Source organism: Aythya ferina, assembly GCF_964211825.1.
Source record: "Aythya ferina genome assembly, chromosome: 1".
In the NCBI taxonomy this organism is placed as follows: domain Eukaryota; kingdom Metazoa; phylum Chordata; class Aves; order Anseriformes; family Anatidae; genus Aythya; species Aythya ferina.
The window spans coordinates 147,125,795-147,142,882 of record NC_140296.1 but is presented as its reverse complement, the minus strand read 5'-3'; the positions used below and the strand labels follow the sequence as shown (position 1 = coordinate 147,142,882).

General features: G+C 36.9%; 1 protein-coding gene across 2 annotated transcripts in view; it reads right to left on the bottom strand.

Moving 5' to 3' along the window:
* Positions 1-17,088, bottom strand: part of TRIM24 (tripartite motif containing 24) — a 63,350-nt gene that overhangs the window by 9,516 nt on the left and 36,746 nt on the right. For both annotated transcript variants that reach the window (XM_084532439.1, XM_084532438.1), the window contains exons 7-15: positions 16,417-16,563; positions 13,552-13,669; positions 8,861-9,126; positions 8,108-8,272; positions 6,561-6,740; positions 4,577-4,712; positions 3,606-3,678; positions 2,027-2,195; positions 1,137-1,450 (exon numbers count right to left, since the gene is read on the bottom strand). In XM_084532439.1, the coding sequence (XP_084388565.1) occupies positions 1,137-1,450; positions 2,027-2,195; positions 3,606-3,678; positions 4,577-4,712; positions 6,561-6,740; positions 8,108-8,272; positions 8,861-9,126; positions 13,552-13,669; positions 16,417-16,563 (1,568 nt within the window). The remainder of the gene's footprint in view (positions 1-1,136; positions 1,451-2,026; positions 2,196-3,605; positions 3,679-4,576; positions 4,713-6,560; positions 6,741-8,107; positions 8,273-8,860; positions 9,127-13,551; positions 13,670-16,416; positions 16,564-17,088) is intronic.

Below are 17,088 nucleotides of genomic sequence, written 5' to 3'. Positions count from 1 at the left end.
TCCAGGGAAAATGAGAACTCTTGAAGACTTATTTCTGAAGTTTTCATTTTAACATAAACAAAGTCTTGTGAGTTTGAAATTATCTGCTGCCTCAAGGATTTTTTTCCTCCCTTCAGACATGCACAAATATTAGTTGAAGTGCTTACTGTAACTTTGCCGGATTTTTCTTACGGTACAAAGCTGTAATTTAATATCATTTTATTTTTTTTTAAAAAAAAGCTCTATAACTCTGAAGTTTCAAAGGGTAAAAAAACATTAAAATGTAGAAACATTTTTAAAGAGTAGATATTCTTGCAGAAATATGCTTGTTCAGAGAAGCACATAAACAGAGATGATAACTATACAAAATTAAGTTTTTATTCAAATGTTTCATCCCAGAAAACTATGCTGATATTTAATAAGAAAGCCTAATATTTACATAAAAGCATTAAACAATGAGCATGTTATGACAAATGTTTTATCCTTTAATACTAATAAGCTTATTGCATAGTGTTTCCAAGTTGGAACATCACAAAATGCCATTTATCTTATCAAAGAGACTCATTCCAGAAGCAAACGCCGGTAATGCTTTTAACAGCCTATTTAAGACTGAATTTTGAAACCCAAAGAATTGAGTAGGACTTTTGCATAATCCTCTCAAGAAAGCCTACTACTTGTTTCAACACAGAATGCGATGTTTCTAGATATCACACACTACATCCCATGCTTGGCATATAGCCATATTTAGCATTAGTAAATATATTTAATACTGTATTAAATTAGATTTTTCTTTAGGTATTTCATAATTATTAAATAAATGTAAACCTTTTTCTGTTGGCCTTAAAAAATTTAGACTAGTAATTCTGTGGCCTAATTTTAAGACCTTAGCTAATAATAACAGATGCCCTAGATGTAAGTGATCTTCCTTAATTGCCAAATAATTGAAGAGTTTTATTACAGATTTTGCAGCCACAGTAAAGTTAAACTGAAGTTTCAATGCAAATTCCAATTTTCACCAATTAATAAAACTGCAGACTTCAAGACTTCAAAGATGACAAAGACTCCTTTGAGGCTTAAACTTCTTGTAGTAGGTTTCACAATACAAAGCTTATGTCTCTTAATGCAAGTTTAGATGGAATTAAAGGGGTCATAGTTACCTTGGGAAGTTCATCAGCGAAGGGACATGACAAGAAAGATGGAATACTTTGGGACATTTCTCACAACAAAGGAGCTCCCCTCCATTTTGACATACTGCACACCAGTCTTCATTGGGGTCATCCTCTTTTCTGCCCTCCCCAGTGTGTGAGGGGCCTATCCATCCTGACTTCCCAGTGGTTGTATTCTCCAGCAGTATCCCTGGTTGATCATCTGTGCTGTCTGGTGCATCTGTTCTTATGACAGCTTCATCAGAAGTGGAATTATGATTGCCATCTAACAGCAATGAAGTAAGTATGCTTCTTGAAAAGGTGGTCTGTGAGAAGTAAAAGAAGCTTTATTATGCTACTTATATGATTTTATATGCCCCTAATGAGTAAACTGAACAGAATAACACATCTATATGGTATGGTGGCAACCATACAACTTGTAATATCCATGAAAGAATTATCGTGTCATAGCAACAGGCACTTAAACACAATAAATTAGCTATGAGAGGCTATTTCTGGCATTTTAAACATTGCTCCTGCAATAAAACTAAAAATAAAACTAATATTTGATGCCCAAAAGCATCAAAACAATGCTACTTATGTATATTACTTCACTAGTAGAAACACTTCTTAGCACCAAATGAAAATTTGATATTTGTAAGCTATTTCTTGCTTTCCCAGCTTTTCTGCAGATAAAAGCAGTCTGATCACACCAGTTAACACAATTGGTAGAAGAAATAGTTCGATTTTGAGTTTCACTTCTTCATTTTACGTCAATACTTTCAGCTTTTCAGTTTTCCCCCGAATAAAAAAGTCCCCAACAGAATATTTGTAAATTATTTTATTCCCCAGAAACACAAAATACTCTCCCCAAAGGTAAGAGAGATCTTTATTAATCTTACATTCCGGGGCCGGGATTCCTCCTCTGTTTCTTGCTTCACTATAACAATTGGGAAATCAAAGTTCTCATTTGGCGCACTTGACTCTTGTTTAATTCTGATCGGCTCCAACATAACAACGGGGACTTTGTGTGTAGAATCAGCTCCCAGTGGCCGGCTGGAAGAGCCAGAACTGTAAGTGACAAAAAAAAAAAAAAAAAAAAAAGGCAAAAAGGGAAATTTTATGTCAGAACTGTACATCTTTGGTACACTGATTCTTTCTGAGACTTCAGAATGCTGATTCATTTTGTCTCTTTGAATCCTGAGCACTGCAGTATTACTTCCATAGAATACTACATTCAAGTTTGTTCCTTTTAATATACTTTTAAAAGGCATTACAAAAATGGAAACACAATAACAGCTTGGTTTCAGAAGTGCAGATTTACTCATGGTTTTACTTCCCGTTAGTAGAAGATTTGCAAGTAATCTCAGTTTCTTTTAGGTCATATGCACAAAAGCACTTCCACTGAACATCACCCCACTTTGGAATAGAAGCAGTTACATCTTGGGGAAAGTCTATGTGAGCTCCCCAGATGTGAGCTGACCATTGTAAACCACACAAGCAAATAAACTAGATAAATTACATACATTTACATTTGCTTGGAAGAATTTCCTACAACCTCATAGCTCTAGAAAAACTAGAGCCCTACTTTTAGAACTAGATTCGATTTTCATTCATGTGCCTACTCATAATAGAAACAGAATAACCAAACTCAAAAATGCCATCGTATTGATTTTTTACTATATAACAATAACTTTATGTCAAAAATAAATAAATCAAGCAACAGCAGATAGAAACACGTTTTTTAATGCAAGTAAAGGACTTCTGTGAAAAACATTTAAATAGTTTATATTTGTATGTTGTGAGTCCTACAAAATATTTACTATGTAAATGGAATAGAGCATAAAGTATCATATTAAAAAAGCATCTGTCTTTCCAGTTCAAGTAGAATCAATGTCATTTGATTTTTTCTCTGCATGAAAATTTAATCTCATGTCAGATGTATGCCCTAATTTATTGGAACACATTAATGGATCTGCTCTCTTCAAACAACACTGTGTAAACCTATTTGTTCATTAGTATTCCATCACTAAGGGATACAAACATTTTTGTAGACTCTCAGTAGATATCTAGACCTCACTTAACTAACTGTGATGTGCCAGAAAATTCTTAATAACCGTTTTTATAATATCAGTTTCTTAAATCTGAAGACTTTTATAGTTCCACAAGGACCTTCAATACGCAATTTTTTCCCTTTAGCTGATTTTTCTGAATTTAAATGCCTTATAACGAGCATTCTTTTAATAAAGCCAACCTAGCCATCACTTACAGAGTTAATATGTTTTTAGATGTATTTTAGTAAATTACAAATGTATTAATACTTTTAGACAGCAAAGGTTGTTTTAATAACTATCAGATCTGGTCTTTTTAGCAGAGAAGGCTAGGCAGATTAACTTCTATATTCATTATTGACAGAAGAGACTGAAGCATGTTCTACAGAGGTGGAAGTCGCACTTTTCTTCTCTCCTACTACTTCCTTACCTCTCTCTGCTCCCAACGCTGGAGGCACTGGGTGAACGAATTGGAGGGTGTATGTTTGTCACGCTCACGCCTCCTAGGACAGAAGAATCAGATTAGAACATAATATGTACCTATGCCAAGCCTGATACGTGACTTGGAGAAGTATGCAGGTTTTTGGTCAAATTTCTCCTGCCTTGTTATTTAACACATATCTCAGGACATAATCATGCGAGGGTAAGAGGAAAATAATAGAGTAAAGAAGAGGACTTAAAAGGGGCCTACTGCATGTAAACAGGCTGATAATTCAGTACTTTTGCCTAGCTGATTCCTATACCTGATCACTGCAATTTCTTTAATCTTAACTTACTAAAATCTATTTTTAACTACTAGTTATGTGATCTGCTAAAACATGTTAAGCCATATTTGCATGCAAGTAGGATGAAGTCTCAGGACAGGGTGGAAGAGAAGAGCAAGGCAGATATGAGAGAGACACCCCCACTCCACCAAGGGTCTGGGGACCAGATAGCCCCAGATAGCCAAAGAATTGTGAAAAACATTTTCCCTCAGCATTGATCCTGACAAACATTAGCAGGCTGTTTGTGCTATCTCTGTTCATGTGGGTGTCTGAATATATTGTCCTGTCTGAGCTGATCTGTCTGAGCACATGAATGCCATGTGAGGGCATGAACATTGAGTGAGAATGTATTGGGAACTCAGGCTCTCACACCCAGGAGTGACAGTTTCCTATGGATACACCTGCATTTGCAATTTGCTAAGATCTACTATGTTTTTAAGATCTGGCCACTTAATTTTGTTCACAATACTAAAACATTGTCTCAGCTTTACCTCCTGTTAGGCTTTCTACAACTTTGCCTCCACTTTAGTATTTCTTGCTGTTGATAGAAATAATTAATTCTGCTAGTGTTAGCATTGCCACTTTAGATTGTTCCATTACGCCACTGAAGTAGGAAATTGCACCACAATCCAATTACCTGAGAGGCCTGGTGATGGTACTGATGAATTTGGTGACTGCACAGTTCTGTTTGAAGGGGGTTTTGCCTGGCTCTGCTCTGCTGTGCCATCCTTCCTTGCAACGGTATCCAGTGTGATGTTTCCTGAGCAATCAATCTAAAAGGCAGAAAAGAGAGGGGAAGCAGTTAGTTTTGGGAGAGGGGGAACATGGAACCAAAAAAAAAAAAAAAAAATCACGCCTCTGGCATAGTGCTTTTTTCGCTGTGAAGACCAAAATGCACTTCACCTAGCTTTAGTCACCAAAAAAGTGAGGTGGTTACTTTAAAACTGATCATCTTGCTTTCACTGAAAAGAGAAATGGCCAAATCCGGACGGTGATCCATAACATTATTTTAAGCTGAGATGATTCTGGAAGTGCAATTCTTTCCGCCATCAGCTACAGAGAAAGCTTACATCAGACAGGTAGGTAGCTTTCATATACTGAATTAAGAGGATATGGATGTTTTTTTAATCTCCACACCCTCTTTCAACATGCTTACATTCTATACTCTAAAATACTCTAAAAGCAATACGCATTAATCTATGAAATAAAACTACCCATTAATCCATTGAGATTCTTGCAGTCCTGTTCAACATTAAAGGATGCTCTAAGGATACATTTGCCCCGCATACTTTCTGGGCTGGTGCCAACCATATTCACGAAAAACAGCAAGTTAACACTTGTTCTTTCTAGTCACGGCCCAGGCCAGGTAACTGAACCTGGTCCAAGGTTATTACTCTAGCTTTCTATACAGACTACACATTCTGGTTTGATAAAGAAAAACGACATTTTGAAACATTAGGTTTTTTTTGTGTGTGTGTTTCTTTTTTAATACATAAGATCATGCTTGATCGGAAATTAGATCACCTTGGTTTCAGTTTTCTCAGTTACCCAGACACATCACAAATCCACGGGTAACAACTGCATTGACTACTGAAATAAATTTGTTTATAAGGTAGACTTCTCAGAAGGGGATGCAGAAGCTTCTGCTAGGTCAACACACGTACAGTGATTTGTGCAATGTATCTTCAGTAGCATAAACATAACCATATACAAGTTGAAGAGTTCACAATGATACTGTGAACAAAAATGTAGAAATGCCTTACAGATTCCATACTTTCATTACTGTGTTCTGTAGTTCATCTTTTTACTCTGACACATACTGTGATATCACTTCACTCTATTTTTAAAAAATAGAAAATTTTTATCTAAGATTTTATTGGGAAGAACAGGGGAGAAATATAGTAACAGCAAGTTATGACTAGAAAAACATGACATTTCAGATATCTAAAACTTTAGACCACAGAAATAGGCTCAGAAGTTATTTGAAAGAAAAATCAACTGAATAGAGATTGATAGCTCTAATGCAGACCTCTAACAAATATGGACCAATCAGAAGAAAAATGGAAGAAGTTTAGAAGTTTTAGGAAAGATCATCTCATGATGCTTCCCCTACCACCTGCTCACATGCATGTTAGAGGATATATGAAGAAAAGTACCAACAAAAGGTAGAGAAAACAAATATTTGATTATGCCAACACTCAATACCTAATACAGCACTTCCAATTAGTTAGAAATATATTACAAATTCATAAGTTTACCAGAAATACCGTCAGCAGCCAGTAACTGGTAAATGAAATCTAAGTCAACACATTTTTGTTAGTATAAATAAAAGAGGGGAAGGGTGGGGGGAGGTGCAATAGGCAGCAACCAAATAAACAAATCCAATCACAATTACAACCCGGAATGCTATTTTTCGTAGTAGTCCTACTGGCTGTTTCCCCAGAACAGTCCTGAATACTGTCAGCAGTATATAGGCAATCCTGAATTGTTGCTTCCTGGAACTGTCTCATTATGACAAGCAGAAGAAGAATTTTAAAACTAAAAGGATTTCTACTTTTTACAAACATTCAAACTGACTTCAAAATAGCAGCCATAAAACATTGCTCATACGGTACACTTACATCAGGAAGAGATGGCAGATTGTAGGAGCTACCCACTGGAGAACTCAAGTCTATCACAGGAGCACCATATGTCTTCCCATCACATCCCGCAGCACTAGTGACTGTGGGACTGGATGGAGTAGATGTTATGTTGCTTGCAGCTGAAGTGGCAGTTGAAGTTTGTCCATTACCAACCTGCCACTAAAAAGAAAAGAGATGATTCACAGATATCCAAAATTCACTTTCCCTTACCCCCAGTACATACAGTACACATCCTGGTTCTAACTCACCACCTAAACAAGCAGTTTAGCTCAGTAAACTGAATTCAAATTTAACATCCTGATTTACTCTGAAGTTATCTAATTTCAGCGACCAATCTTACAAGATAAGGAAAGATGACAAGTAGTTGAAAACTATGAATAGAAGAAATAATGTGAATTCTTAACACTGAGATACAGCTTTGAATTTAAGTATCTATTAATATTTCATGCTGCATTGACAGTATTGTGGGAGGAATGTAACAATTTCAGTGAAATAAAAGCATTACAGTTAATAGGCTGAATGCACAACTGCTCCAGTACTTTTATTAAGTAAATAGCTATATTGTCACTTGGACACCATTAAGTGTTTGATGCTGTGCTTCCCTTAACAACTTAGAATGATTAAGAAATTGAAATGCTATATGTATCTCCATCTATCTATACATTTAGCAACATGATACAAAGTGTACGGACTAAATTTCGTTCTCATGTAGACATACACAGTTTTCAATTTCATGGCAACTGCAGACAAATTTGCGGGCTCAACTCCTTTCTAGTCAGTCATTCTATTCACTGGTTTCTAGTTCAAGAAAGACATTACTAGATAATGAAAACACTTGAAAGAAAGGCCTGCAGACAGGCCAATCTTCTTTTCAGATGCTCACAACAGAACTGATTTAGTTTGTTTCTATAGGTTCTCTTAGATATTATGCAGCTTTCTTCAATTCAGTTCAAATTAGTTCTCTCACATCATAAGCACTGCAATTATGAATGGTATTACTCTACTTCTCAGGTCACAAACCAGATTCTTCCCTGCTCGTCTCTGGCAACATGATCCTCTCTTTCCTTCAAAATACCTAACAACACATGTTAATAGTTTTTTTGTTTGATTGTTTTGTTTTGTTTTTTTGCAGCTATGGCTTTTTAGTCAAGCTTTTACCTGGTTTCTAGTAAAGCTGTTACCATTGCGCTAAATATTGGGATTTACCATTCTGTTTATTCATCGATTGTCATATATAGGTCATGTCCTCGTTAAGTTTTGCATAAATGGCCAGAGATCACAGTAATAGCAGACAGAATGAAACACCTATGCATCACACATAATGGCTCACTTCCGTAGCAGTTTAGAGCTGTCAGAATGAAAGAAACTTGACAGTTCTCATTAAGAAAACCGTGGGTATCTTGTCACAGAGAAGAAAGCAGCCTCTGTTCCAACTGAAAAGCCCTCTTGAAACATAATACAAAAGTAAGATGATATAAAGCACATTTCATGTTTTATTTTTACACAGCATGTGAAAGAAACTCTACCTGTTTTATAGCTTGCTGTGCCAAGAATGCCATCTGCAATGGGTTGAGCTTTATTGCTTGCCTTGGTAGGTTCTGACTTGGGGGAAATCTCATCTGTTGTGCAGGAGGAGCTGAACCATTGGACTTAGGGCTATGATTCTGAAAATGAATCAAGCGCGGAGGTGCCTGCATGACGAAAAATTCTGTAAGTTAGGTGATATCAATTCAGTGTTCCAGAAATTGTTAATGTCCTTCACTTTTGAAGCATCTACATTAAATGCAAACAGAGTATCACTCCATTTATCTGAATGATCACACAACACATTGAAAATTAAAAACAAAACCTAGTATACAGTTTTGAATCATTCTGACATAATAAATGCAGATATGTCACAAGAGCCAGTAAGAACATTCCAATTTTGAAAGTCATATGGAAGAACCACAGTTCCATGCAAACTGTGTGTGTGAATGACACATTCACTTCATAATAATTTGACAAAACAGAATGTATAGCTCAGCACCATATATGGTTGGAAGCCATATGATACTATTTTCTCAACAGTAATAGACTGAGCATTACCACACATTCTACCAAACAAGTTTAAAATCGTCATTCAGCGCTCAGTAAAGAACATGTTCCCTAGCCAATTCATATAGCCATCAGCTAAAGATGAAGCTATCTGCAATTCTGTATCTAGACCTAATTTATTTCTTTATATCCTTCTTCAGCAACGTGGAAAATAATAATCTTCTCTAGAAATAGTCATATCTTACCTGATGAGAAGCAGGAGGCTGTTGCATAGCTCCAGGCATTCTTGGATTTGGTAAACCTACTGGACCTGCTCTGCGCTGAGCTTGTTGCCTCTGAGCCATAACCTGTTGCTGCATGTGCTGGAGTCGGAGCTGAGCCAAGTTTATTTGCGTTGGGAACTTAGACAGCTGGTTTGAAGGTAAGTTGCCTGCTGGCTGCAGATTTGTTTCCATCACAGGGCTCTTGGGCATATGTGGTGGTGTTTCTTTATCTTCTATTACCAGAGAACCTGGTTTAAAAAATAAAATAAAAAAGAATACTAAAATATTGCAGTTAGAATACTATTTTTCACAAATATTTCTTTTTATACCATAAGGTCATCACTCATTATTGTAACACAAAGGATGGGTAAACATTAAATAAGGACTCCATTTGCGTTGCTTCCAGGCAAAAACATGGCTGCATTTTATAGTGCAGAAAACGGAGATACTAGCAAACTGCCTTGCACTGCAGCCTCCTCTGTGATGTAGATTCCCCTAGCAAAGTGTTCTGGCATCTCCAGAAGAACAAGGGAACAGTTTCCCTGGGAGAGGAGAGAACATCCTGATCTGATCATCTCATCAAAAATTTAACTGTGTTACCATACTTAAAGGTTTGTGATTTATTTTGTTTTGCCTCGGAGTCAGCATCATGGAACATTCAAATGGTATTCAGTTCCTGATACTCAGTCCCAATTCCAGAATGTGATGGGCAACTCCAGGAAGTGTTTCCTCGCTCTATTGATTTATAGGAAAACTTGACTAGACAGGTAACTTTTAGACACTAATGCGAAGTGAGAGATTTTATCTGAAGAAACATATAGCGCAATTATATGAAACCCTCATGTAAAACTCTGGCTACCATACCCAAGAAAAACGAATTCCAACTAGAACAGATGTTGATTTAGACTCAAGGGACTAGTATGCTGTTTTTAAAAGAAATGAAAAAGAAAGATAATTTGTTTAAAACAGAGCGAGGTATGGAAAGTTATCATCCAAGACCTAAAGTTAAAAAATTCCAATGATCTGTGAAGGGCTGCACACAACAGCTTTTCAATACAAGAGGGGGATAAACAAGTTCCCTTATCTCTCAGAGATTCAGTACTGCTTCCTAGGAGAGTTCACCTCCTGAGGTGGGCACACCACAGGACAGTCTGACAATCCCTGTCCTGGCAGAATTTGACATCCCACTACCACGTCTGTTCCCATATCTGTAAGTCTCTGTGGATCCTGTGCAGTCTGACCTGACTCATTTTTGAGTAAATTATCCAAAGGAGGAGGAAATGCAATGTGCATTTTATATTCCTCTTTTTCAACCCAAGAGCTGAGAAGCTATGCAAGAAGCATCCTTTTAGTTCCTTAGCTAGACACAAAAAGGAAAGGGCTGTGCATAGACACAGAGGGAGTCTAGGCCAGCCAACATATTGTAGCACAGAGCAGGACAGAATACTAGAAGCTGTACTATTTTCATATTGACACCTAGTAATTTGGGTGTTGCATACATTTTAATTCTGCTGCTACCATGTCAGTTATTAACAAATATATTAGATATGTTAAACAAAATGAAAAACCCTACCAACCTATTATTGCCTAATAGCCCTCACTAAGCCTATAACAAGTCTAGGCAATTTCCCATAAAACAAGCAGAGAAAAATTCTGATGAATAAAACTGTTCCCCATATATTTTCTTGCATGAAGGAAAACAGATAAATTTTACTGTCTTTCTCTAGAAAACGGATTACCTTGACAAAGAATGGTATCAACTGTACTACAGCCAACCATCACCAAACCCATACCACATTGCTATTCCATTCTCTCCAAGTCTAATTCTAGAAAGGCTTCTGAAGAAGTAATTAACATCTGTTGTGTAAAGCTACTTAACCCAAAGTTACCGTAGGAGAATTATTCCCTTCCATTATTCTAGAAAACTAGGGGTCATGTACAATTTATGGAATTTAAACACTGTATTTTCTTAAATACACTTTGAAATCCATAAGCAAGCTATCCCAATAGTATACAGATGCTATCACCCTGCCAGTAACATGCAGCCTGACTAAAACACAAGTCTTTCCCAGAGCAATTCGTTTCTTTGACTCTATCCCAGGCAAAACCAGGACAGTAGTTTTCTTCATAGAAGCCTGCATTTTGGATTTTTGATGAAAACAGTGGTGGTAACACCTGTTTCAGTTGTTGCAGAGCAGTGCTTACACAGAGCCAAGGACTTGTCAGATTCTCGTGCTGCCCCACCAGCGAGGAGTCTGAGGGTACACCAGGAGCTGGGAGGGGACACAGCCAGAGCAAGTAACCCAGACCAGGCAGAGGGATGTCCCACATGTGGTGTCATGCTCAGCAACAAAAGCTGGGGTAAAGAGCTGAAGGAAGAGGTGGGGACATTCAGGGTGATGGCGTTTGGCTTCTCAAGAAACTGTTCCGCGTGCTGAGGCCTGCTTTCCTGAACACCTGCCTGCCGATGGGAGGCAGCGACTGAACTCCTTGGTTTGCTTTGCTTGTGCACGCAGCTTTTGTTTTACCTAGTAAACTGTCCTTATCTTAGCCCATGAGTTCTTGCACTTTTACCTTCCCAGTTCTCTCCCCCATCCCATTAGATGGAGTGAGCAGCTAGGTGTTGCTTAGCTGCCTACCAGAGTTAAACCACAGCACTTACTTAGACTGTTACATTTTTTTTTCCTTCAGTGGTTCTTAAATATAGGTTATTCATTGAAATTGAACCTGTCTTATCATAAACTTAACAGCCTGAATGCCGCAATTTCCAAAACCAGATAGATATAACATGACCTGGTTTTATCTATCACTTAAGTAGATAAACTGTTATAAAAACTCCTATGCTGTAAATACGAGAGCCATTTATAACATAACACTTTCCAGAAATTAAGGGAACAGACTTTAGCTGATCAAAAAGACTCATTTGATGAGAAAAGCACAGAAAAAGCAAAACCAAAAAAAAAAAAAAACCCACAGCAAAAAAATGCACAGAAGAAAGTCCCCCCTCAACAAACATCTTTTCAATTCAGCAGCAGCTCACATAGTCATCACCATATGGCTTGACACTTCATTTCCAGAAGCAGATTCACTTTTGATTTTTTTTTTTTTCCAAGTAAACTTATTTACAAAGAACTTTTAAAGTTTCCTTGCTACCATCCAGCATCCTGGTATGTGGAGAAACAAAACATGTTTGCCTTAAAGTGCTGCCATAACACTGTTTCTCTGCCTTTGTAGAGAAGCATACATTTAAATTCTGTGATTCTGTGATTTGCACCTCTCTGTACATCTGTAAAACTGACTAATTTATTGTTGCAGGAAGCACGGCCGAAAGCACGACAGACACCAGCAGAGTCAGATCATGCTCCATTTTATTGCCCGAATAGCCTAACTTTTATAGTGAACTTAACAGGGGCGGACAGTGTTTCACACAAGATTATTGGTCAAAAGCACTCAGACAAAAAGCTACAAGAAAACAACCCCACCTGCAAGAAAACAACCCCCTTGTGATTAGCAGTCACATAGACCTTGTCCTTGAAGCCAGCTACTGGTAACAATATTTTTCTGAATTCCTCAATTGGGCGATGTGGGAACACTGTCATGGGAACTTCTCATAGTTGCCCTGGCAGCTTGGTTTGCTCAGCTACAGCAAGCCATGGGATTTTTGCTGTTTCAAAAAATCCCTCAACAATTTATGACAAAAGGCAGAAAAGGTCCCACAGGTATCTGCCAAAGCATTCTATATACAACAGAAAAATAAAAACTGCCCATCAAGCTAGAAGTAGAGAGAGAAAGGAAATACAACAGCCGTCACAAAATCCTAAAAAGACCTGAGTTTTAATTCCTGCTCTGAAGCTGATGACTTCCTAGCATGCTTATCTCCATTAAACTCAGAGGCTTTCAGGCAGTCACACAAATGGACTACCTGCAAAGCTTCCAGGTTCTGGGGTTCAAGAGTGTCATAAAACCTGGTAGCTTAGAGCTGTAAAACAAAAATACAAACACTAGTTTGGAGACTAGAGCAAAACTTCCCAGAAGGTAACAGAGTACCGATGATGAACTGTTACATGGCAATTCTGTTAAAAACATGCTTTACCCTGAAGTCCACTCCCAACTTCAGGAAAGATGATCTTAAAAACAAGACAACTGCCCAAAAGCAATATTCTCTTTCCTGTTCTTCTATTTTTCTTTGGTATTCTTCCCTTCTCTTCATCTTACTTTGGCAAGGCTTATTGTTCAGCATGACAAGGAAGCAAATAGGGGTTCTTAAACATGTTACAATGCTGCTGTGGGTTTCAGCTTGAGAAGATAGGATTGAAGTAGAAGAAGGGGCTGGAAGATGCAGAATGAGATCAACTTTAGGTTATAAAGTAGGGGTATGTATTGTGTTCCTTGTTTCAGAACCTAGAAGTCACATGTACTGCCCAGGAAACCAAAAACTGCTACTTTCACACCATCACACAGCATTCAAACAAGGGAAGTTCATTAATACTTCATCATAAGTATTCATCAATAGTACTTTTTCAACACAACACACTTCAAATGCCTTCTACAGGTAAGCAGGTTAATCTAAAAAATTTTAAAAATAAATAGTGCAGAGGCTATTCATCTTAACAAAAAAAGCTGCTTTCAAAACAGGAGCGAGGTGCCAAAGTGCTAATAAAACTTTACCATACCTAGATTAAAAATATTTTGAGCCCAGAAGCTAGGATCACAGTGAAACTGGATGGTATTGTTAGTCACTGGTGAAGCGTCACACCTCGCTCGGAGAAGATAGCGTAGTCGATACGTAATCTAGAATAAGAATAAAACAAGAGTTTTTCTTCTGGGGGTTGAAGCCATGAATATGAACTATTCAAAAGAACAAACAAAAAGCCTTGAACAAGCCCCTCGAGATCTGGAGTGTAAGAGATAAAAAAAGCTTGTCCAAACAACAAATAAAAGGGATATTTTCAACATCTCTCTTCTTTCTAAAGTAGCTCTAAAAAGCAATCAACTACAAAATAAAGAAAATTCTTCTCCCTTGCAGAGATACATATACTTCCACAAACTGAGTCATCACATTCAATCTACTTACAAAGAAGGGATTCACATAATCATTACTAAACCTAAGTTAACCCACTCATTTTTCAAAGAACAGTATCCCATCCTTTTAGCAACAAGTATCATCACAACAAGTTTTCCTCTGTAGTATATTTAACATCTCTTCAGAGAGCCAAAAAATAGAATTTTGTAAAATTTGTCCAGTAGAGCATTATCATACTTTATTTCACAAATTTGTTTGAAAATTCTCAGATATTTTCACATTCTTAGAATTCCTTGGTTCCAAAGGTAGTTCCGAAGGCCTGGACTATGATCAGGTTACACAAGCAGAAGGCTCTATCAAATCCTGAGTCTTTATCTAGATACTAAAAAAAAAAAAAAAAAACATTTTCTTGCAATTATTTCACTAGAATTAGCTAACACTAGCTAACACAGACACTGATTTACAGTAACAGCAGATACAGGAAAAACCTTATCAAGTTCTACGATTATATCCTTAAAATTTCATTTTCCTCTCAGATTTTTCTCAAATAATTCCCTAGAAAAGTTGAAGAGACTTATTTGGTCATATCTGCCTAAAATAATACCAATTATCTTTTATGTAGGAATTTTATAAGACTTCACACTTTACTCCTACTTTTCTCTTTCCTTTAAACAGGTCAGTTTTTGGCCACATACAAAAACATTTAGCAAGACTTACGTGTTTTGAAGGTTTGTTTTAAATGACCATGGAAAATCTAAAGTGCCCTACTATTCTGAATATAGATTTCCTAGTATTTCTAGGAAATTTCTGACTGCCAGAGTCAATTATACTATACTGTAGAATTCCTACTCTTTTCTGCTGTCACCAATACAAGTTGCAAATTACTTTTGTCACAGCTTGTTCCATATATTTCTCCTGTTGCGTGCACATATATATTGTATATAAAATAATGATTAGACTTATACCTCTTGTGAGTAATGGTAGTAGCTAGAAAACGTTTTGTTCATGCTGGTGGACTAGACTAAGAAATTGATTCCTTCTATACTGCTTAGTATGCTATTTCCTTGGAGTACAGGCATTACCTCCATATTGGAATGCTGAACATACATGTAAGTCTGCTAAGTATTCCTCCCTCCTAGTTTTAAGGGGTTGGATATCCTTGAGCAGCAGCTTCATATGCTTCTCTATGCGTCACTGTTCAGGAACAGGTCTTCCAGATGTACATGGACAAGCTAGCTACTCAATTCCAAAATAACACTATCTTCAGCAAAAAATCTGGAGCCTGAGTTTTATGTGTTCTTTTATGAATTCTCTCAAACTTTTTCTGAGGCTTTACAGGTTAAGATAGTCTTTTTTTTAGGATGTATAATGTTTATAAGATTAACATGCCTGCAACATACTATTTTTTCTTACTCATATAGCACAAGTCATTGTAGCAACACTAGGCAATTATCAACAACATGACTCAGTTTGATGCCCTTTTTACCCGATTAATTTCAAAATACTTGCTACGGCAGTATAAGGCAGGCCTAGTGAATTTAACCATTTGAAGTTGAAAAAACAAATATAGAACTATCTCCTATAGAGACTACGGGACTACTTCCCAGCAGTGTATTAATAGGTCTAAAATAAAATACACCAAAAAGCCTGCAGATTCTCAACTAAGCAATGAGAAAATAAGGAAAGAAAAAGAGAACTTGTGTTCCAATTATAGGAACTGGAAAAAGAGGATCTAGCATCTCTCTTCAACGTTACCACAGATTTTCTTCATCTGGCAAGTACAATCTACTAGCCTCTGGATAAATGTCAGTATTTTTAATTTCATTTTTATTGTTGTTGTTTTTTTTTTTTTTTTTTTTTTGATTTTTTTTTTTGGGTGTTGGTGGTTCTGTTCCTCATGAGTAGTCAGCCTAGTGAGACCATGTGCACTCAGATCCTAAGCATCGTTATAGCGTTGAAATATTCGTTTCATAACTGTTTGCATGAACAAGCAAAAGCCTCAGCTTCATTTTTATCAGCTTAGCAGATTATTTTTTGAATACTTAGTGGAAGATGAGCCTAACAGAACAAGGCAATATGTTTTTTTTTAAAAAAACATTAAATGCTGGATATATGAGACTCCAGAATATATAAATACCTTCTTTCTCTGAACTTAGAAGCTGTAACAAGCACTGAAAAGAACCTCAAATAATAACATAGGACATTCAACAATTTTGCTGTGTTTCACAGCTACAAGGTTTTTATTTCAGAGTAAATAAGTTATTGCTACTTTTGTGGATCTACACTGATTGTGTAGTAGTACAGCAGGATAGAATCATGAAGCTAAATTATTAGAAACATTCTACATCTACATTTGTGAGAAAAAAAATTTGAAAAAGTTTCATACAAACATTCTACATGTAAGTAATATGAAGTCATTAAAAAGTCTAATTCCTTGGTGTTACAGACAATTGTGTGCATGTACCTGCCCTAACTATAACATCTAAGTAATCAAAGATTGTATTTCTAACCTTACCAAGCGTTTGCTGTACAGTAGTGCTGTGCTGCTCCCACTGGAAACTGCCCATTTGGAAAAATTCATGACATGTTCCAGCTGTTTAGAGAGACCTGCCACTTCCTGTTGTTGCTGCAGAAGTTTCATCCGATGCTCTTTTGCCAGAGTCTGCAAACAGAAAAGCATTTCCAGTCCAATGGTTCAATTTACAGTTAAAATGCATTAGCTTTCATGTTTGTTATTCCTAATGATCAAGTAGTTTCACCTAGCTCTTCTAAAAAGCACCCCCTGCCCCTTGACTGCAGCTATCAAACAAGTGAGTCAGTGCACATTTAAGATATCAAGGTTCTGTGTGCATATTTGCATTTCTCTTGACATGTTTTCGTATATATATATGTGCCTCTTTATACACACGTTTTTTTAAGCACACTTGGAGGTAATAATTTTCTAGGTATCAATTTTAGACGATCTCTCTCAACATGCTGTCTGACCGAAAGACCTTTCATGCACGACACACAGGATTATGATCTGCAAAAGACTGGAGGAAGAAACAGGGTTTGAAGACAGACCCAACTCACAAAAAAAGGAACATGGATAAGTAAACAAATATGGCTTGTGTGAGACATCTCTCTGCTTTGGAAGAGTAACAGGGCAGGTACAGGTGTCTAGTACTAGAAATCAACTTTAATCTTA